At 59.0% G+C, this 22,157-nt stretch overlaps 1 protein-coding gene across 1 annotated transcript in view; it reads left to right on the top strand.

Moving 5' to 3' along the window:
• SLC4A3 (solute carrier family 4 member 3) overlaps positions 1-22,157 on the top strand; it is a 34,842-nt gene that overhangs the window by 4,878 nt on the left and 7,807 nt on the right. The window contains exons 3-15 of the mRNA XM_019554338.1: positions 1,292-1,623; positions 1,791-1,933; positions 2,518-2,729; positions 7,817-7,968; positions 9,153-9,333; positions 12,295-12,430; positions 13,260-13,440; positions 14,121-14,220; positions 17,857-18,041; positions 19,181-19,397; positions 19,693-19,917; positions 20,235-20,383; positions 21,940-22,134. Of these exons, the coding sequence (XP_019409883.1) occupies positions 1,292-1,623; positions 1,791-1,933; positions 2,518-2,729; positions 7,817-7,968; positions 9,153-9,333; positions 12,295-12,430; positions 13,260-13,440; positions 14,121-14,220; positions 17,857-18,041; positions 19,181-19,397; positions 19,693-19,917; positions 20,235-20,383; positions 21,940-22,134 (2,408 nt within the window). The remainder of the gene's footprint in view (positions 1-1,291; positions 1,624-1,790; positions 1,934-2,517; positions 2,730-7,816; positions 7,969-9,152; positions 9,334-12,294; positions 12,431-13,259; positions 13,441-14,120; positions 14,221-17,856; positions 18,042-19,180; positions 19,398-19,692; positions 19,918-20,234; positions 20,384-21,939; positions 22,135-22,157) is intronic.

Below are 22,157 nucleotides of genomic sequence, written 5' to 3'. Positions count from 1 at the left end.
TGTTTCTGGAGTACCTCAGGTCTGGCCGCTTTGGGGGCTTGTGGCAAAGAGCAAGGGAGAGAGCTGCAGCAGTAGAGTGGGGTCGGAGGGGCAGGGGGGATCCATCAGCTGCACTTGGACCTCTGCTTGGACCTCTTTGGTTTGGTTGGTGCCTGTTTGACTCAGAGGACTGAGGAGCAGGTTGGAGGAAAGAACCAGAGCTCTGCTCCTTGGCTGAAGCATGAGAAATCACAACCCACCTGCCCCCCACTTGCAGCTTCCTTGGCAGAGCCAGGGCTGGGCAGATGCAGCGTTCCAGGTGCCTCGAACAAGGGAAACAAACAGCAAACCCCCCTGATAAACCAGAGTGGGAGCAAAAGGACCCACGGGCAGCATCCTGGCCAGGCCATATCCCAGAGCAGGTACCCAGTAGAGAAGCACCTCTGCCAGTCGCTTAACAGATCCAGGCCTGGCTGCAGCCCCCCATGGAGCCAGGGCATAGTTTCATAGTAGGTAGGGTCGAAAGGGACCTGAGGTGGGATCTTCAAGTCCAACCCCCTGCCATGGGCAGGAAAGAGTACTGGAGTCAAACAACCCTGGCTAGATGTCTATCTAGCTTCCTTTTGAAGACCCCCAGGGTAGGGGCGAGCACCACTTCCCTTGGAAGTTGGTTCCAGACCCTGGCCACCCTGACCGTGAAGTAGCGCCTCCTAATATCTAGCCTGAATCTACTCTCAGTCAACTTACGGCTGTTATTCCTCGTTACTCCCAGTAGTGCTCATGGGAACAGGGACTCCCCCAGTGCCTGCTGGTCCCCCCTGGTCAGTTTATAGGCAGCCACCAGATCTCTCAGCCTTCTCTTGCGGAGGCTGAACAGGTTCAGGTCCCGTAGCCTCTCCTCGTAGGGCCTGCCCTGCTGCCCCCCGATCATACGAGTGGCCGCCTCTGGACCCTCTCCATGCTGTCCACATCCCTCCTGAAGTGCGGCACCCAGAACTGGACACAGTACTCCAGCTGCGGCCTGACCAGTGTCACACAGAGGGGGAGGATCACCTCCTTGGACCTGCTTGAGATGCATCTGTGGATGCGCAACAAGGTGCAGTTGGCCTTCCTGACCCCATCCCCACATTAGCGGCCCATGTTCATTTTGGAATCAATAGTGACTCCAAGATCCTTTTCTGCCTCTGCGCTGTCAAGAAGGGAGTTCCCCAGCCTGTAGGTATGCTGCAGGAATTGGGGCAATGTGGGCCTGTGACCCAGAAAATGGTAGTTCTTGTGTTCTTATGACTGCTGCGCTCTTGCTCCCTTTCAGTCCATCGTCAGACTGCTCACCACATCCACCACCCACTTTCCACCCACCTGCCGCCTGCCCTCAAGTTCCTGAAGCGGCACCCCCGTGCCAGCCGCAGGAAGAGGAGGAAACGAAAGAAGAAGAAGACCTCGGTGCCCCCCTCGGAGGTCACCCCCACCATCCAGGAGGTGGATGAGGAGGGCACGGAGGCAGGGGAGGAGGAGGAAGATGAGGAGGAGGACGGCGAATCGGAGGCCGAGGAGGCCCTGGAGAAGGTGGCCTCCCCGGAGTTGGAGACAGAGGCCCCAGGGAAGGAGGCATCTCCCAGGCTGGGGTCCTCTGGCAAGCCAAAGGCAAGGCTGTAGGGGGCGCTGGCAGGCTCCCGTGGTCTGTTGCCCCAGCTGGTCTAGGGGCAGGGGTATGTTCCCCACAGCAGGGCGGGTGGGAAGCAGTGAGCTTGAGCCTGGTATCTGCCCTCAAGTCAAGGCTGGTCCGAGCTTCCAGGGTCTCCTCTCCACAGTTTACCATCGGGAGTGACGAGGATGATGCCTGCAGTGCCACGGCCATGACGTGGTTCCACATGGATGAGGAGTGCGGTGTCCTGTCCCCTGGGCTGCGCCTCACCCACCTGCTTCAGGACCGGAGCCCAGCCTTGCTCCACAGGTGAGCGGCATGGCCTGGGCAGGCTCCATTGCTGCCTGGTGCACACGCCAACACGGTGGGCTCCCTGCCTTCTGCATCCCCTTCGCTGTCGTCTCACAGGCTGATGGGGCTGGGGTACATGATCAGAGGCAGTGCTGCAGGCCATACACCCTGCCCAGGCACCAGCTGGTCTCCAGGGTGGGGATCTAGGGCCATTGCTGGGCACTATGGTGAGGGGTGGGGCTGTCTGTTTTCCCCTCCTGTTCTCTTGTGCCTGGCTCCTGACCTGTGGGCAGGGCCGCAGCACTAGGGCTTGCACACCAGGCCTGGGCCCACTGTCAGCCTGGTGGCTGTGAGGCCTCTTTCACCACTGGGAAGGGAGCAGGTCTTCTGGCAGGGGCAGGGGCCATTCCTGGCTGTAAGTTGGGTATTTCTGGAGAAAGACCTTGGTGTGCCCAGGGCCATGCATGGTTCTGCCAGCCCTGGGCCCAAAGACCTCCACCCTTGGTGGAGTTTGGAGGGCCTGCAAGGGAGCTGGGTTGGGAGTGCCTCCCCCTTCCACCCCACGCTGCTAGCCGCTGCCAGGCACCTGCTTGTCTCTGCAGCCTCCCAGGGCCCAGGGAGCGCCTGTCACAGGGCTGGGACAAGCGGAAGCCCTGGAGCCAGGTGGTGAGCGGGCAGCGCGTGAGCTATGACCTGAAGGAGCGGATGTGCATCGGCAGCATGACCACACTGGACAGTGCGGCCTATCAGCGTGTGCCCACCGATGAGGCTGAGGCCCAGATGCTGGCGTCCGCCGACCTGGACGGCATGAAAAGTGAGCCCTGCGGCATGATGCAGTGCTACCCTGCCTACGCCTGAGCCCCTGCCCCTGCGAGTCAGACCTGTGGGCCACACCTTCCCCCAGCAGAGCCAGACCTGAGGCTGCCCCTTCTCTCTCCACACCTCTCATGGTGCCCTGCAAACCCCACCCACCACCCTTGCTGTCCCCAGACCCAGGCGTCCTGCCCAGTGCAGTGCCCCTCTTTCCAGACCCGCAGCCCCTGCTGTCCCAGCTGCGAGCTCACCACACTCATTGCCCTTCTGTCTCATACCCAGCCCCCTCAACCCCAACCCATGGCCCCTGCTGTCTCAGCTCCAGGTTCTGCACTGCTCCATCCAGTCCTGCAGCCCCTGCTTTCCCAGTCCTAGGCTCCCTCTCCTCTGCTCCCAAGCCACTCTGAAGCTCTGAACCTTCCTGGCTGTCCCACCCCCTTGGCTCGAGGCATTTCCTCAGCTGCCCCATCACCCTGTTGATTTCAGGTCTCCCTGCACATCCCTGGGTGACAGCTCTCCTCTTGACACACTTTCCTGGTTGTCAGCACCCTGGGATGCCACACAAGCGCTGGCATTGCTGCAGCTGGGTGTGACAAGCCATCCCCTTGTGAAGAAGCAGAGACCCCTGCCCAAGTGCCTCCAGGGCTGCCCTGTGTGCTGTGGGAGCAGGGAGCAGAGACGTCATGGAAATGCCTGCTCGGGGCCTGAGGACATGGAGAATTCAATAGGCTGCTTTTCAGGCTGGGGAGGGAGGAGACGCTGCGGGGGAGCCAGGGAGAGAAGGAGACAGCTGCCTGTACAGCAGCTCTGGGCCTCCATTGGGCACCTACGACAGACCGGGGGCCCTGTGGCCCCATGCACTGGGGGGGCCGTGGCCTTCCTGCAGCAAAGCTCTCCAGCCCCAGAACCTTGTCTGCCTCTAGGGGCTGCTGCGGTGGCATCTCTGGCAGCTGGAGGGAGCAGGCACTGGCACAGCCGGCTCCATGGCTCTGATGAAGTCCTGACCGGTTGCATCCCGGGCAGTGCGTCCCTAGTGCTCAGACTGGCTGTGCCCCTTGCCTCTTGCAAACCTGGCGGGCAGCTCATTGCACTGACGCCTGAGCTTCCCAGGGCACCATGACAGCCATCCAGGAGGGAGAGGAGGCAGTGAAGGAGGCAGGTGGGGACAGCAGCCCAGAGGCAGGACCAGGCGTTCATGCCCACAACTCCATGGGCTACGAGGACTTCGAGGAGTTTGCCTTCAACTTTGAGGATTATGATTTATGGGAAGCCATCAGGAACCACCTGGGCTACTCTGATGGGGATCCCATCTGTAAGTACCCGACCAGGGACCCTGCGTGGCGGCCGGGAGGTGCAAACCCCAAGCCCTGCCCCCTGTTTGCTGCCTGGCACCCTCCTTGCATTTCAGACAAGGTACCCCTGAGGGGAGTGTGCTCTTGGGCACATACATCTGCACTCTGCAGGAGCTGCCTGCTGTCTGTGCATCTCTGTCTGTCTCTGGTATCTGTCCAGCCCCAGCCATACTGCGGTGAGGTGTTTCTTAGCCGGTGTCTTACCTGAGTCATGCTGGGTGCAGCTGCAGCATGCTGTCTGTTCTCAGCATGTTCTGAGCCATCTCCATCCTCTGGCTGTGGGTGCCAGTCCCCAAGTGGCCCTGACTGAAGCCGTGATACTTCACCTCTGTCTCTGGCACAAAGCTGGTGCAGCTTGGAGTTAGCAGGATGCACGGGGCCTGGGACCAGGACCCCCGGCTGCCAGCACCAACGTCTTCCGGGGGCTGGAATATGAGCTGGGGCCTCAGATCAGGCTGCAGCCTTGAGAGTATCAGGTTCTTGGCGTGGGCTAGAGATGGGGAAGGGCTAAAGTGGTGTATGGAAGCCTCCAGTCTGAGGACATGGGTGGATGTGGGCACAAACCCTGCTGTGGGCTGGCAGGCAGGCTCTGGTGGCACAGAGAGAACAGGATGAGGAGAGAAGGCAAGGAAGGGCAGGTAGCAGGTGGTGGGTGTTGCCCAACAGCCTGTCAGGATTGTGGTCCTGTTTCCTGGGGCATCACGCATATGTGCACCAGTGGATGGCCTGGCCTGGTCTGGCCTTGAGCCCATGCTGCTTGCACTCGAAGGAGAGAGGCAGGACGGTCTGGAGAGGACCCCCTGGGTGACATTGGGGCAGAGCAGACATTGCAGTCCGGTCAGCCGTGGATTCCCTGTGGGTCCTTGGCGAAGGGCTGCTCTCTCCAGAGGCTCGGGCCCCATCAGTGTTGGGCAGCACCCAGCTCTGCAGGGTCCTGGGCTTGGCAGGGGTTTCTGCAGACCACTGCAGTACTGCTGCACACGGGGACAGATCAAGTGCATGTGTGTTTACGCCGATCCTGGTGCCATCCAGCACCCTGAAAGACGGGGAGCCTTGGCAGTGTGAGCAGCCAGTGGTTGTGTGGAAAGGTGTCTGACCAGAGGACAGCTCCATCAGGAGTTACTGAGCAGGGCAGTGAGGGCACGGCTTCTGAATCAGAGCCTCCTGGACCTTAAGTGTTGGAGGCTGCAAGTGAGAGAGGAACAGGAGAAACCCTGGTCAGACCCAGTTTGCCCTGTCTTTCAGCATCCACTCTGGGCGCCATGAGGTACAGGAGATGGGGCGATGGACCTGTGGTCTAAGACTGTGCGTGGCAGCTCTGATGCTCCTGTGTGTGCATCCTACCATGTGATGTGCTCAGTCTAGGTCCATGGCTGAAGCCAGGAGGCTCCTGCCTGGCCCTCCCTCTAGGCACTGAGGCTCCATCTCTCTGTTGGGCACTTGGCAGCCAGACGGCTCTGCTGATGGCCTGATAAGCTGGTGTCATGTCCTCCAGCATTGATACTGGGGCCCTATTTTTAGTTGTCACCATAGTAGCTGCATGCCACTTCCTGCCTGTGCTCTGGTGGTGATGACATGAAAGGGAAGGTGGCTGTGGTGCCCGTGGCAGGTGGCTGCAGTTCCTTTGCCTGCTCCCACAGAGGTCCCAAAGCAGCATCTTTACCCAGGTCTTGACTCAGCACGAGCAGTGCGGTTTGCACCAGAAGGGCTCAGAAGTTGCTGGGGCTTCCTTGACCTTGCAGGCAGGTGCTCAGCCAGGCTCTCCAGGGCCCTGTTGGAGGCTAAGTGACTGTAAGGCAGACTGCCGAGAGCTGCCCCTTGGGGCACTTGTAAGGTGCCGATGTGGGAATGGGGCTCCCCACAGGAAGACTTGCCACGTGACTGCAGGGGAGTCGCACTGTCTGGCTGGGGCTCCATTTGCATCTGCCAAGTGTAGATTGAGAGGCCTTCCCTGCCCCACAGGGAGGATGTTATGTTGTGCGACACTGAAGCCAGGGGCTGAGACAGGGTCAGAAGTGGGGAAAACAGGGAAGCAGAGGCATCATAGGTGTACATCTTGCACACGCTTGCAGGTTTGTAACATGGCTGTGCCTGTGCTGGGACGTGCTCACAGGGGCAAACCTGCGTGAAAGGCACTGTGCGCCCAGGCAGTGCCCACAGCCCAGCAGCAGCACATGGGTGTCGATGGGTGGTTATTGGCTTTGCAGCAAGCGGAGGCTGCCAGCTGTTAGCAGGACTCACATTGCCAGTGCAGTCCATGAGGGAAAATCCCTGCCGGCGCCGTATGGATCTGGTTTCTATTTAATGTAGTGACCCATTTTCCTGAGAGCAAGGCTGGAGCTGGAGCCCCTTCCTCGGGCTGGGCATGTTGCTGAGGTGGAGAAGACGGGTGTCCAGCTGTGGCTACCTCGCTGTGCAGTGAAGTCTGGTGCCCCCCCTCAACGCCCCCATTTCCCCTGCTAAGGGATGAAGCTCCCTCAGCCACTGAGATGGGCAAGGAGACGTTGGCCCTTTGCTCCACCCTGGGCAGGGCTGACTTGAGAGTCCCCAGGGAAGATGCACTTTGTTCCCTAATGAGCTTTTGGGGGGCAGGGGGTCTCGGCCACCTCCAGGGACACCAGTGAGATGGGAAGCAGCATTCTCAGCCTGATGGCACCCAGTGATTAGCTGTGGCAGGGAAGCTCCACCACCCCCAGGCCTGGGCAGGGTCGAGGGAGCTCTCAGCAGCACACTGGCATCTGGACACTGCATTTCTGGTACAGCAAGAGCAGTCGATGCTGTGGTCACTAGGGTTGTGCAGAGCCTTGCCAGCATGGGGGGCATGTCCATGTGGGAGCTCAGGCCACTGCTTGTTGGCCAGTGGCCCTTGTTTGGAGTTTCAGGAGAGCGGATGTTTGATCTCTCACCAGTCGGGGCAGCTGGAGTGAATGGCAGCTGTCACTCTGCCCCAGGGGTTTCCTCACTATTGCACTGCAGTCACCTGCACCGTCACCCAGATTTCTGCAGCTGACAACACTGGCATGTGCCACCCAAGGAGCCATCCCTGCCGCCTGCACTACACGGGGGTTAGCCAGAGCCCAAGCGCTCTCCCTGCGTGGAGGGCATTGAGGGCATGGCTGGAAACATCCAAATCCCATCTGCAGGGCTTCATTAGACCCATAACTGCATCTAGGCCACAGGCTCAGCCAGTCAGAGCCCATTTCTGGGGCTGTTTGTCCCTTGCTCCCCAGGAGCAGGTTAATGGGGGCATGTAGCACAAAGCACTCCCCTTCTTGGGGTGTCAAGACCCACCTCCCCCAGGCCGACTACCTTCCCACCATGGTGCTGCAGAGCAAGCCGCGGAGAGTACAGGGGCCCTGTCGTGGGTGAGGAGATCAGCAGCTCTTCCCAATGGGGCCATCCCACGTCGGATGCTCTGCAGGACGGATGCTGTTTGGGGAGGTGTTGGAGTGTTGTGGGTTCATTTACTTTCACCAACTGCTGAATGAGTCTTGTACAAACTAACAGGCCCTCGGGCTACCTGGGGTTGTCGCAGGAGGTGGCATCCCAAGATGCAAGGAGCCCCGGGAAGTGCCAGTTTACGGGTTCTGAGAGTTTGTCTCTGGAGTGCAAGTGCTCTGGCCGCACTGCCTACCAGCAGCAGCGAGAAGCAGGCGGGGTGTTTGGGCATCCCCCACCTGCCAGGACGTTTCTGCTCACCCAGTATTTTGTCGTTTCTTCCTCCCTGCACACCCAGGCCACCGCTTTGAAGACAACCCTGGTGTCAGGCGGCATCTGGTGAAGAAACCGTCTCGGAGCCAGATCACTAGGACAAGCAAAAAGATGGTGACAGCTCCATCAGTCAAGAAAAAGAAGAAGAAGAAGAAGCTGGACCGGCAGCCCCATGAGGTACATGCATAAGAAGATCTAGTATTTTGCAAAGGGGTGGGGATGCAGATGGTGAGGTGCATCGTCACACATAACATAACATGTCCTTCTCCAGTTAAAGAGAAGCTAGAAGGTTTGCTAACATGAAGGGTCTGGGGTTGTAATATTCAGTATAAGTGCAAAGCAAAAACAAACAGAATTTCACTGGCATGGGTTAAAAATGTGGAGAACTGTGAAATAGGAGCTTCCTTCCCAGAAGCAGCTAGCAGCCAGTGAACAGCAGAAGAAAGGGGAACATTAAGACAATTAAACAGAAGAGAGGGTTGTCAGCACCTGTGGAGTGAGGGCATCAGGTGGATTATAATAAGGAGCCAGGCTGTCAAGTGACTCTTGTCCCTGCTTAACTAGAAATGCTGCTGCCACTGCCAGGAAACTGGGATTACATTTTGGGTGGAGCAAGAATCAATGGTGGGTGCAAATGCACCAGTCCCCCCAGCCCTGGACCTGCTCCTGGGTACATGACTTCCCCTCCCCTTCTCCCTACTCTCCTAGTGTCTGTGGTCATGTACTGGGTTCCAGAAATTGGGGTGGGGAAACACATGAGCTTTGTAAAAGGATGCCTGTGGGGCTTGCTGGCTTCTTTAGAGCTGCCAGTTTGTGAGGGTCACATTTTCAAGCTCTTCTCCACATCTGGGAAAAAACTTTTTTACCTCAGTATTTCTTTGAGATTCTTCCCAAATCATGGCTCCAGCTGGGAGAAAAGCCTCAAGCATCACAAGGATCCCAATGCGATCTTGGGAGCTGCCAATGCCATCGTGGCCCTGGGGCAGAAGGGGGGTCTCCCACTTGGGCACTGCTCAGTGGAGATGGTGAAGTCCTTGTGGCTCAGACAACCAGAGGTGCTGGATGGCATCACTTGTGCCCCTCAGGGCACAGTCTGATCTTGGCTGCCTGGCTCAAAGCGGGTAGGCAGGTGCTGGTCAGACCTCCTGCCACGTCTGCCTGAAATCCATTCTTGCTGAGCCCATTCACCCAACCCTAGGTAGGCAAAGACATGATCCTGCTCCTTGGCTGGTTGGCACCTTAAAAATAAGCCCAGGGCCTTGCACTTGGCCCCATGCTCTGCGGTGAATTTGTGCAATGGGGCAGGGACCAGAGCTGCCTAGCTGGTCAGGTCTTTGTGCCCATGCTCTGCTATCCCGCAGGTGTTTGTGGAGCTGAACGAGCTGGTGGTGGACAAGAACCAGGAGATGTACTGGAGGGAGACAGCGCGCTGGATCAAGTTTGAGGAGGATGTGGAGGAGGACACAGCACGTTGGGGGAAGCCCCACGTGGCCTCGCTGTCCTTCCGCAGCCTGCTGGAGCTCAGGAAGACCATTGCTCATGGTGAGTCCCGGCCTGCATGGCCGAGGGAAGCAGCCCCCAGGCTCTGTGGTTGGACAGGCCCTTGTAGGCAGATACCGTCTGTGCTCCTGACCTTCCTGTTATGGGCACGTTCGGCAGAGGCTGAGGGAGAGGGTCCTGCTGTTGCCTGACAGAGATGTGATGGGGGGTATTGGTGGCCTCTCCCTTGTGCTAGGCCTGTGCCCTATCAGGCACGTGACAACTGCCCTCAAGCCATGGCGCCGTGCCTGCCTGGCATGGGAATCTGATTAGCCACATCCGTCACTTGGCTACAATCCAAGGGCCAAGGGCAGTCATCCAGTTACTGCAAGCGAATGCTCTGAAATACCACAGTGAGATATCCATTGCATGTCAGATAGCAGCCTGCCAGGGATGCCAGCTCCTGTACTCGCATAGCGACCCTGCTGTAGTGCTGGACAGATGTGTGCGATATGACTGAGTCCAGGGGTCAGTGACAGCCCACGCAGGATGGCTTCCTCAGCTGCACTCAGCCTGAACAAGGCATCCCTTTTTGTTGCCCCATATTAATCCTTCAGGGCATCACCTTCCCAGGTTCAGAAAGTGCCCAGAGCTTGCCCCCAGTGTGCATGCAAGCACTTGTTTGCCCAAGACTTCCTTCCCCCCACCCTTTCTGGATGGCTGTACCCCAGGCCTCTCAGGGCAAAGGCCTGGTATGCCAATCTATTGCTACCATACCTGTCTGCTCCTGCCTCCTTGCGGCTCCTCCCTGACAAGGTGACAGTGTCTGTGATTGCCCGTCGCCCTGCCTGTCTGTGGGTTCCTGGAATAGCATGCATGTGCCTGGCATGACCACATCCTGCCACCTCATGAGACAAAGCACTCCGGCCACTGACAAGGCAGAGGAGGCTGTGGCTTTTCTAGTCTGAAGTTTCCCTGAGACACTCGTGTTATTTCAGGGCAGGTGACAGCAGCCTGAGCTAGCACTGGTGCAGTGTGGGGCCAGAGCCATCCATGTGCAGCTAAAAGCTCCCGAGTGGGACACATTCTGCACACATGTCCCTGGACCCTGTCCTCAGGGCAATGTCTGTCTTGGTCCTTGCCACTGCTGCTGTGAGCCCTCTGCCCTCCAGCCCCTCTCCCCAACACCTCCAGTTGCTGATTGGAGTCGTTAACTAGATGACCTGCTCTGAACTTGCCCGAGTTTCTAACCCACACATGGCAACCCACGTGAGCCTATGAATCCATGAATCTATACCTCTATGAATCTATAAACCCCCTGGGTCTGTGAGCACTTGGACAGGGGCTGAGTATGACGGGCAGAGTTGGGGTTGGCTCTTGTGCCCCCCGGGGGTCTGTGCAGAGAGCAGTGCTGCTGCTGTGTGTGGGCTGATGTGATTTCTGAGCTGTATTTTTACTGGGGGGCCCAGATTCCAGGTGGTCCAGGGCAGCGAGTCTGCCTGAGTCCTGCTGGGGTAGGGTGGTGGGACAGTAAGGCAGGGCATGAGATAGAGGGAGAGAGAGTAGCCGTAGATAGAGGAGATCTAGGGTTTGAGCTGAGCCAGGGTCTGCCTTGCCTGCGGAGGCGGTCTGAGCTAAGCTTTGATGTCTCCTGATTTCTGTGTTGCGGGGGGAGAGGGAATGACTTTGAGCTTGTCCCAACGTGTGCAGGCGGCTGAGGCACCCATGTGTCCAGGGAGGAGCCTTTGCCTCATCGCATCCCAGAGCTCTGGGCAGTGCAAGGGCCCCATAGCCCCCACACCTGCTGCAGTCCCATAGGGGCTCGTGGGTCCCTATGGGGAAGCCCAAATCAGGAGTTCCAGGCAAGCAGAGATCTCGTGGCAGAGGCACAGAGACTGACTGTCTCTGCTGGGATGGGGTTGGGCCTCTGCTGCAGACAAAGCCTGGGGCCACACCATGGAAAGACAGTAACTAGACATGTGACTTCTGCACTGGAGTCCCTATGCTGGGGCTGTCTGCAACTCCATGCACGGGAGCACCAGCCCTGGAGGAATCCCCTGCTTCTCGACACACGGAGCAGAACTGGACCGGAGCGCAGGGCTCGTCCCCCAAGCCAGTAGCTTTGCTCCAGGAGCAGCCTCCCATGAGGCACCAACCCCTTGGCCTCTCTGTGCCCTCTCAGCCACAAAGCCCAAGAAGCTGCAGGGCCACTCCCTGCAGCACTGTGCTCCAGCTCAGCTGCTCAGAGCCCAGCGGGAGAACCCCCTGCCCCAGAAGCAAGCCAAGGTCTCCCTGCTCACCTGGCACTGGAGGTGCCAGTGTGACTGTGAACAGCACTGGCAAGAACCAACTCGCAGCAGCCCAGAGGGGTGTGGTGCCCGAGGTCTCACGTCCCCAGAGCTGAGCTGCAGTGGAGTCTCCCCCATGCCAACAGTCTCTGGGACTGTTAGCAGAGGGAACGCAAGGAATGAGGCCTGGTCCAAGCCCAGGGAAGACAGCTGCAGTCAGTGGGCCAGAGGTGAGGTGGTTAAGCCACAGGACCTGAGGGAATCTCAGGGCTGTCCTGAAGTGAGGAGGCCCTGGGCCTGCGTGATGGAGAAAGATGCAGGCGGCCTAGCTACAGCAGCATCACCATGGAGCGAGGCCTGGCAGGAGTCGTCGTGGGGCAGCTCAGGGCAGCTATCCCACGTGGCTGGTTCAAAGACCCGAGGGGTCTGGACCTGGGACAAGCTGGCAGCTGGAGGGATAGCACCAGCATGTGGATGAGTCCCAGTATGGTGTCCATGGCCTGTCAGGGTGCGGGGCGAGTGTGAAGGGCAGCAGGAGTGCATGTGGGCCGAGGGGTGCCCACAGATGTGAAATGTAGGCCAAATGCTGCAAGTGTGCGCAGCCTGAGACCAAAGGGGTGTGAGACGGTGGCAGGCACCTTTGTGCCTGTGCCCTGCTGGGGCTCCAGCCCGGTGACATCCTGTGGCACCGTGGTCTGTGCAGGCTTAAGCAAGCCACTTTCCCTGCTGCTTACAGGTGCCATCCTCCTGGACCTGGAGCAGACGACGCTCCCGGGCATCGCACACCTGGTGGTGGAGACCATGATCATCTCAGACCAGATCAAAGCTGAGGACAGGGCCAACGTGCTGCGGGCCCTGCTGCTGAAGCACAGGTGGGCACGGGCTGCAGGTGAGGGAGAGTGGTGGCAGTGGCAGGCATACCGGAGGGGATGGGGGCACATGGGACAGGAGCGGGAAGCGGGGAGAGAGGCCGGTCTCTGGGGTCACATTGGAAGTGGACCTAGTGGGGGCAGGTTCCCTGCGTGTATCTGGAGTAGGGCCTAGTCCTACAGAGCAGGCAATGGAGGGTGTGTGCTGGAGGGTGCTGGTGCCTCCCGGGCACTGTGGGGAGGGGCTGGGGCAGGGAGACCAGGGCCCTGAAGGAGGGAAGGGTGGTGTGGGGGGCTCTCAGCCTGGCAAGAGGGAGGGGAGTCATTGCCAGGGGGCAAGGAAGGAAGCTGAGCCAGGCCCCAGTGAAGGAGGGGGCAGCTGGGGAGGGCCATGACCTGGAGGGGAGCAGGGAAGCTGGGCTGGGGAAGTGGGGCAGCAGGACAGTGGGGGCACTGTGGCAGGAGCTCCTGCGAGGCTGCCTGGGGCAGATGCTGGGGTGGGGATGGGGCAAGGCTGGGGGGAAGCGCTGCAGGGAAGAGTCCCTGAGGGAACATGGGCAGGTGGAGCTGGCCATGCTGACAGCAGGGAGGGGAGGGTGCGGGGCTGGTGACCAGTCGCAGCATCCCTGACTTCCTGCCCAGGGCTGCACGGCTTGGGTACCCACCCAGACACAGGAGCCGCGCTCCTGACCCATAGGGGTTTGGCACCCTGCTCCCTCAGAGCCTGGCCACCAGGGAGGGTGGTAGCTGCAGTCCTGCCATCACCGCTGGCTTTGGGGGCCGAGGGCAGGGCTGCTTCCGCCCATGGCTCTGACCGGCGCCGTCCTCCCAGCCACCCCAACGACGAGAAGGAGGGCTTCTTCCCCCGAAACCACTCCAGCTCCAGCATGAACTCAATCGTGGGCAACCACCACCACAACCACAACCACATGACTGACACCTGCATGCCTCTGATGGGCGAGGAGCGTATTGAGATGGCTGACCCCAAACCCCATGACACCGAGTGCAAGGAGGTGAGGGCGGTACAGGGCGGGACCGACTGGTGCAAGGGGTCTCTGCCTTTCCCAGAGCACCAGGGCAGCTGCCTGAGACAAATCCAAGTGCAAGGTGCACCCAGCTTCCCTGGGGGTTCTAGCATTGCAGGCCAGGGGCTGAGAGCGCTCAGATCCAAGACCAGTGACTGGGCATCCCAGTCAGGGACCCGGTCCTCAGCAGGGCTGCAGGGTGGCCAGTTGCTTGCTCAGGCACTTGAATGTAGATGCAGGAGACAAACTGCAGGCCCTGTCTTTACCTTCGCACAGGAGTAAGGGGGCCCTGCCAGCCGCCAAGGCAGGACCCATCCCCACATGGTGCGGCAAAAGTTGCTCGTCCTGGCCAGGAGCAGCCATTTTGCAGCAGCACCTCAGGTGCAGCAGGACTGTAGGGTGAATGACCCAGGGCTAGACATGGGGCTAAAGGGGAGTAGTTGGTGCAGGGAAAGTCACCAGCAAGTGGGGTCTGGCATCAGCTTCCTCTGGAGAGAGGCAGAGCAATAGCTATCAGTAAGGCTCTGCCCTGTGCGCTGCCCTGGGGGAACCCAAGCCAGGTGTGAGTACAGGCTTGGGCATCCAGTTCCGCCGGTCCCTGGCACATGGCAGGAATACGGAGCCTGGCTGCCTATCCTCATGTGTGCCTTTTTTCCTGACCGGGGCAGAAAAACCTGCATCTGCACAACTCTGAGGGGCACCGCGGGAAGTATCTGAAGCTGATGGAGAAGATTCCTGATGATGCAGAGGCCACTGTGGTCCTTGTGGGTAAGAGATGCTGATGGGGACCTGCCAGGGAGGCCCGGTCCCAGGTCCGAGACCCAGCCAGGCACCAGCTTGTGCCGGCCAAGGAGCGTGGGCTGCCCATTTCTGTGACCCCAGCTTTACCTGAGGAGAATGTCACTTGCTCAGCTGGAGGAGCCTGGCCCAAGTGACCCCTTGTCACCTCACCTGCTGTGTCCTGGGGTCTCAGGCTGTCCCAGAGCCTTTTCCTAGGATGGGTGAATCTGCTCCTTCTGAAGGTGCCAGAGGTACCTTCCAGCTTGTGTGGTCTGACCCCAGGACTACTGCAGGGGACACCAGGCCAAGCTGCCCAGGCCAGGCTCCAGCAAGGAAGAGCAAGGGCTGGGAGGCAGGACAGCATGGCCTCATCCTGCTCCACCTCCCTCCCTGGCCAAGCATCTCAGAACTCAGCCTAGCACCAGCTTCATGTCTGGGTGTTGCTGTTTTCAAACCTGTTTTGCCCATCTTGCCTGGAAGCCAGATGCCCAGGTCTATCTCAGAGCCCCAGTACAGAGGCTGGGAATGGTCCTGAACTTTGGAGGGAGGCACAAATCCGAATGCTGCTGAGCCATGTGAGCTGTGATGCGTGGGGACCCCTGCAAGTTTTGTGATTCCTCTGTCACTTGCGCTTCTTGGAAATGGCCTGGGAAACGGTCTGAACACAGGAGGAGGCTCTGGAGCAAGGGGAGTGACCAAGGCCCCATCCTCTGGCCCTCCGCAGAGCACAGAGTTTAGGAAATGCTTGATGGGAAAGAAGCAGGGCAGGGGCCAGAAAGGGCTGGGCGCTGGCTTGGGTCATGGGGACATGGGGAACATCTGGGACATCAGGAAAAGGGGACCGTGCAAGAGGTCCCTGGTCATTCTGGCGCTGGCCACAGTCAGGACAGCAGACCTGGGGTGGAGGGCTGCTCTTCCATCCCTCCCTGGTCAGGATCCTTGTCACAACCCTGAGATGCCATCTCTGGGGCAGGGCTGAGCTGCTCAGGAGAGAGTCACTGCAACGATTCACATCCATCCCCTCCCCAACCCCATCTGCACCTGCTCAGCTGATAGCACTGCCCTGACTGTGCCCCCTGCACAGCGCTGGGTGGGATGTGGGAAAGGGGCAGTGACACACATTATGAACATGCCTGACTAACTTCCTGAGAGAGACCTGTGCACACTGCAAGGATCTGAGGTCCTAGAAGTGGGCCCAGCTGCCTAGACCGGGCTCCAGGTGCCACGAGTGCTAGGGGCACCTGGAACAGTTACCTGCACAAGCCAGGGCTCTGGGACCTGCCCCACTCCAGCATCCAGCACTATTCATACGTGTAGGACTGAGTTGTTTTTGCTGGACTCAGTGTAGGGTATCGCCTTGAGCCCTGAATAACTGAGGCAGGGAGCTCTGGTGAGGCTGAGGGTTTTCAAGCTGTGCTGGCTCTGCATGGGCACTTTGGGACACTGTTACTCAGAAGTAGGTTGTTTGTGGGAAACAGCTTTATTTTGGGGTCCTCTTGGTCAAACAGCCCTGGATTTGCAACACAGATGATAGAGGTAACCACATGGGTGTCATGTACTCAGATCTGTGCCAGGCTTGCACACCACTGACTGAAAAGCAAGCCCTGTGCACTATCGGGGGGGTCTATGTTAAAGGGATCGAGAACTGACTCATGACAAGTGTGGTCATTGCTGGGGAATGATCGCTGAACCCAAGGGCTGGTAGCAGGGTCCCGTGGAGATCAGTCCGTGGCCCGGTGCTTTTCAGTGTGTTCGGCTCTGGCCTGGGAGGCGGTGCCTGGGTCATGGAGTGGATCCCCCAGCTTTCATGGACAGCTACAATTGCGTCCCTTCCACAACCCAGTTGACTTCCATCTCAGCCATTCAGGCTTCTCGCCCTTGCTGCTCTTGGGAGGTACGTGTGTCCCTGGACCCTGTGCTCCAGTGGTTACAACCACTTGTCTCACTCCCAGCCTCATTTATTCATGGCTGGTTCATGTCCAGCTGGTTTGTGTCCACCTGCTTCTGCACTGACTGTGTCCCTGAGCAGTCACTACTGGGGGAACTGGGAGAAGCTGCCACAGAGCTGGGCAGCGTGACAGACGGTGACATCGGCTGGGCAGTCGTAGGGAGCCAGCTGGATCACTGGATTTACTGTATCCAGGAAATCCAAATCGATATGAATGGAAGCAAATGCAGGGCTGTCCCTCTGGGCAGTGTCACACGGGCCGTGCTCTGTGAATGGGGACTGCAGCCTGGAAAGCAGTGATGCACGGGAATTTAGGGCAGTACGTGAATAAACAGCTGCACATGAGCTGCCCACTGTAAAGCTGTGGGACACAGGGCTAATGAGGTCCTGGTGCATAAACAGGAGGGTGAGTGAGTGGGAGCAGAGAGGGGCTTTGCCTCTATATAGCAGAGACTGTATCTTTGTCTATGGTGAAGGGCCTCTGTGGCACTAATGGCAGTGGCAGAGTTGTGGCATCCTTGGCACAGATGCAGCCCATGCTGGCACAGACCTTTTCTGCAGCCCCAGCAATACCAGCTCCCTGCATGGCAGAGCTCTGCTGACAGAAGCCAGGTACAGGAGAGCAATTCCCCAGGGACATGAGGGGGGAGGGAAACTGAATCTACATGCTCTTTTGGAAGGAGCTGCCTGGCACGAGTCCACTGGACAAAGCACCCTGGGTTTGCAAGAGAGGCAGGGGGATTCTAGGTGCTTTTTTGTGGACCCAGCTGTGTATCTGGGAGAGATACTAAACTAGCTCCCACCCTGTGCACTAGGCCCTCGGTGGCTGCTCACCGCAGCGCAAATGCTGTGGTACCAGGGCAGTCCCTCTGCACTGGCATTGTTACTGAGGGGCACATGCATTCCCAGCCATGTACCTGGGCTGCTCTGAGGGTTGCCCTGACTCACTCTTCTGAAGGACAATCACACTTCTCTCTCTGGGGTCTGCATTGGTTCAGATGGGCCCATCAGTGTTAAGTGTGAATGTAAGGAGATGGGCATCAGGCTGGATAGGCCCTGCACAGAGGCTCTTCCCTTCAGCATCACTCTGCTGCGGTGAGAGGCGGGATGCCAGGTTGGTGGGCCCCATGGGGCCGTTCAGATGTTCTTAACTTGTCAGTCCATTTTATTGTGCTTTGGAAGCCAGACTACTCGGTGCCGGGCTCCTGGTGCCTGTGTTCTCTGGGTCCAGCTAATGCCAGTGCCGTATTGGCTTTGCTTGTGTTTTCTCCAAGCTAGGGACAAAAGCATGTGATTAAACCTGGCTGTTTTGCAAACAGCCTGTTTGTGAGGGCACCGTGCCCCAGGTTCCCTTGGACCAGGCGACCCCACACTTCCCATCACCTGCAGTCGGGGAATACCTGTATGAGCCCATGTATGTCTAGCAGGGGCCTTTCCCTGGGACAGTGCTGCTGGGGGGCATCAGTATCTCTTGGGGTCTGGTTCCCTCTGTGACCTCATTCATAGGACAGTTGGACTGGCAGGGCCCTCATACAGCCACATCTAGTCTAGGATTATCCCTGACTAAATCATCCCAGCCCTGGGTCTAGTGGAGATGACAACAGCTTCTCTAGGTGCCTGATCCGGTGCCTGATCCAGTGCCAGACCCCCCTGACCACGGTCTCTGTCCTTCGCAGGCTGCGTGCAGTTCCTGGAGCAGCCCACCATGGCTTTTGTCCGGCTGAACGAGGCCACTTTCCTGGAGTCTGTCCTGGAGGTCCCGATCCCAGTCCGGTTCATCTTTGTCCTGCTGGGGCCCAGCCAGGCCAACATGGATTACCATGAGATCGGGCGTTCCATCTCCACCCTTATGTCCGACAAGGTGAGGAGCAGGCTGGGCCATCGCTAATGCTGGGGGGTGGGAGAAGGGACAGAGGGTCAGGCACAAGACAGGGCAGCTACAGAGATTTCATAGATTTCATAGACATCAGGGCTGGAAGGGACCTCGGGAGATCATCGAGTCCAGCCCCCTGCCCAAAGGGCAGGAAGTCAGCTGGGGTCATAGGATCCCAGATGCCGTTGCTGTGCCAAGGCCTCTGCTGGACAGGAGCTGGGGGTGGGCATGGCCGAGGGGGCAGGTCTAGTCCAAAGATCACAGCCCAGGATGGGAGGCTCAGGGCAGGGTGGGATCACCCGGTGCAGAAGGACCCTGACGGTCATGCTGTGCTGGGCAGTGAGTGCAGAGGAGGGCAAGAGCGAAGGGGTCCCCAGAGGTTGAGGGAGGAGAGGAGGGAGGGTGTGCACCTCCAGTGCACTGAGTCAGGCAGAGGTGTTGGCCCTGGAAAGGGACAGGCAGACCAGTGCATTGGAGCCCCTGGGCCCAGTGCCTAGCACAGCAGGCACCAGCACCCAAACTGGATGCAATGGTGACTGTTGCAGATGGAGACGGGGCTGCGCTGATCTCTCCTGCTGGGGCATCCAGGAAGATGCATGCTGCCTCTGCTGGGGCAGGGAGGGGAGATGCGTCATCCCGACTAGCAGACGAAAGGGAGGCGGCCATGACATTGGCCATGGGGAGAGGGGGAGTGACACATCCTGGGGCTGGCTCCCAGGTTCCTAGCTGCAGCGATGCCTTATCCCTGCTGGCTGCCAAGCCCAGGTTGGGGCAGCTGGGGGAGGGGAGACGAGGGGTGTTAGGTTTAGGGTTATGGCCAATCCCCAGCCCTTTCTGGCCCCTGCATGTAGAGCAGAGAGTGGTTTCAGGACCACAAGCTGGGAGAGGAGCCCCGGGGAGCTCCCGCTTGTCGGTCAGGAGGGGAGGGACTGGGACTGGAAGCAGAGCAGGCAACAGTTTGGCCAAGTGCCAGAACCTGGGACTGGGCTGTTTGCTCTGGAGGGGGTGGGGTTTGGGTGGGGGCAGTAGGGCAGGTGCTGGAGCTGGAGGGTCTGGGTGCACAGGGGGAAGGTGCTGTGATGCTGCGCTGAGGACTCTGACCCTAACCTGAACTTATCTGGCGACAGCTCTTCCATGAGGCTGCGTACCTGGCAGATGACCGCCAGGACTTGCTCAACGCCATCAATGAGTTCCTGGACTGCAGCATCGTCATCCCACCATCGGAGGTGGAGGGCAAGGACCTGCTCCGCTCCATTGCCACCTTCCAGAAGGAGCTGCTGAGGAAGAGGAAGGAGCGGGAGCAGAAGAAGTCCACAAAGGAGGGCATTGCCCAGGAAGCCAAAGGTCTCTGCTGTGTTACCTTGTCTGTCCAGGGGATGGAGACTAAGCCCTGGGTGCTGGCTGCAACCCTGCAAGGCTCCCTGTGCGCTGCCCCAGCAGGGGTGTGTGGGAAGGTCAGGACAGGGTGAGCAGCGGGGGCCTGGGCTGTCAGGGGGGCAGTGTGCAGAGAGCTGCCAGTGATAGCGTCACGCCAACTGGCTGCATGGCAGGCGGGTTTGCTCCGGCACGTACATCCTGGGGGAAGGGAGCTCGCATCCCTGTGTTCCCCTTGTGACCCAAGTGCCCTGCCCCTCCCCAGAGCTGTGCGAGGTGAAGGCTGAGGAGGAGGAGGAGGAGGAGGCAGAGGACGACCCCTTGCGGCGGACTGGCATTTTCTTTGGCGGCCTGGTGCGGGACATCAAGCGCAGGTACCCCAAATACCTCAGCGACATCCGGGACGCCCTGCACAGCCAGTGTCTTGCGGCCGTTCTCTTCATCTACTTTGCTGCTCTCTCTCCTGCCATCACCTTCGGGGGACTCTTAGGTAACGGGCCTGCGCTCGGTCTGCACGCTCCTGCCTGCCAGGTGCCCTGGCTGGGCCTGGATGGGGCTCTGGCTTGGGGGCTTGTTCTGCTGCATGCGCATGGCTACCTTCCTCCCTGCTGCTCAGCCCCCCGGCCTGTCTGCAGTTCCTTTCTGAGCGCTCTCTGGCATGTCCATCCTTTTGCAGCAGCGTGGAGCCAGGACCAGGCGCGGCCTTCCAGGAGCAGCACTGGAGAGAGCCCTTGGGCTCCTCCCTTAAGTGCTCTGGTGTGTCCTAGCTGGAGCTCCTTGATGCACATGTTGTTCTCTGTCTCTAAGGGGAGAAGACGGAGGGTCTCATGGGCGTCTCAGAGCTGATCATCTCCACCTCGGTCCTGGGCATCCTGTTCTCCCTGCTTGGGGCCCAGCCCCTTCTTGTCATCGGCTTTTCAGGACCACTCTTGGTGTTTGAAGAAGCATTTTACAAGGTGCGTGTCAGCCCTTGCCACATGTGGCCAGGGCTTGTCCCACCAGTGCCTGTGGCCTGGCCCATCTGGGCAGGGCCTTGTGGCATTCCCCTGATGCCTGCAGGGCAGTGCTGGGGCTGGTCAGGTCATCTGCAACTGCAGAGCTGCTGCAGGGTCTGTAGTGTATCCAGCCATGCAGGCCACCTGCAGCCAGCCTTGCGGTGCAGCCTCTCCTGTGGGGTGGGCTGGGCAGGGCTGTGCTGCGCTGCCAAAGGCTCCGAGCCATGGCTTTGCTGTGGAGTCATTTTTCCTTTGCAGTGTTGGGAAGGGAGGGGAGGTATGCGATGGCTGGCATCCCCTGGCCACACACCTGCTGACAGGTATTCACAGGCCTGGACAGGGTCTTGGGGCCATGAAGCCTGGGCGGGACCATCCCTTCAACAAGAACAAGTGCAAAGTCCTGCAGTAGGGACAGGATACTGACATGCACAAATGCAGACTGGGGAATGGCTGGCCAGGCTGCAGCACTGCAGAGAAGGGTCTGGGGAGTAGTGGACCATGAGCTGAACAGGAGCCAGCAGTGCGCTTGGGCTGCAAACCAAGCCAGCAGTCTCCTGGGCTGTACGAACAGCAGTCTCACCTGCAAGTGAGGGGCAGTGATTCTCCTCCATTCAGCACCGTATACAGTGCATACACTGTGCAGCCATGCCATGTCCAGTGCTGGGCTCCACATAGCAGGAGAGATGTGAACAGATTGGAAAGAGTCCAGTGAGGAGTGACAGCAGTCATCAGGGGCCTGGGATACATAACTGTGAGGACAGGTTGAAAGAGCTAAAGGTAATTAGTCTGGAGAAGAGAAGACTGAGGGGGGATTTGATAACAGTCTCAAGATACCTAAAGACTGCTATCAAGAGGATGGAGATGGGCTTTTTTCTGTGGCTGTAGGGAACAACAGTGGCCTCAAGCTGCAGCAGGGAAAATTTAGGCTGTAGACAAGGGGGAACTTTCTAACTCTGAGGAGGTCAAGCACTGAACAGGCCCCTCAAAGTGGTGGAATCTCCTTCCCTGGAGACATTCAAGGGCAGGTTGAACAGACCCATGGCTGGCATGGTCTAGGGACGATCCTGCCTTGAGCAGGAGGCTGGACTAGATGTGAGCTCATGGGGTCCCTTCCAGCCCCTCTTTTCTCTGGTCCCATGACCCTCAACCAAACCATCCTGCTCTGAACTTCCAGTGGTGGCAACTCCCATGCTGACCAGCAAGTGCTTCCTAATGTGACCTAGGTCTCCCTTGCTACAGTTAGTTCATGTCCTGTCCCCCATGGTCGTCCCTCCCTCAAGCGCTGTCTGTCTCAAGGCTGGAAGTGCCCCGCTGGGGTGCAATGGCTGATGGGAGGGCAGGAGTCTGTGACCCTTGTCAGGGAGTCAGCCCTGCCTTAAGCATGGCCCTGCTGTGGGGCCTAGGAGGACGTCCTCACACTTCCCAGCTGGCACTCAGGGGTCGCATGGGCCAAGGGGGAAGGAGCAGATGCTCAGACTGTGACTGTGACCATGACTGCCCCTTCCTCCCCATCTCAGTTCTGCCAGACCCAAGGCATTGAGTACCTGACAGGCAGAGTGTGGATTGGTCTGTGGCTCATCGTCTTCATCTTCATCATCGTGGCAGCTGAAGGCAGCTTCCTGGTGCGCTACATCTCGCCCTTCACGCAGGAAATCTTTGCCTTCCTCATCTCCCTCATCTTCATCTACGAAACTTTCTACAAACTCTACAAGGTGATCCCCCTCCCAGTGCCTTC

The sequence above is a fragment of the Crocodylus porosus genome, unplaced genomic scaffold (genome assembly GCF_001723895.1).
Source record: "Crocodylus porosus isolate Cpor-Errol unplaced genomic scaffold, CroPor_comp1, whole genome shotgun sequence".
NCBI classification, from domain to species: domain Eukaryota; kingdom Metazoa; phylum Chordata; order Crocodylia; family Crocodylidae; genus Crocodylus; species Crocodylus porosus.
Note: the sequence above shows the minus strand (reverse complement) of the source record. Positions and strands in the feature narration are given on the sequence as shown.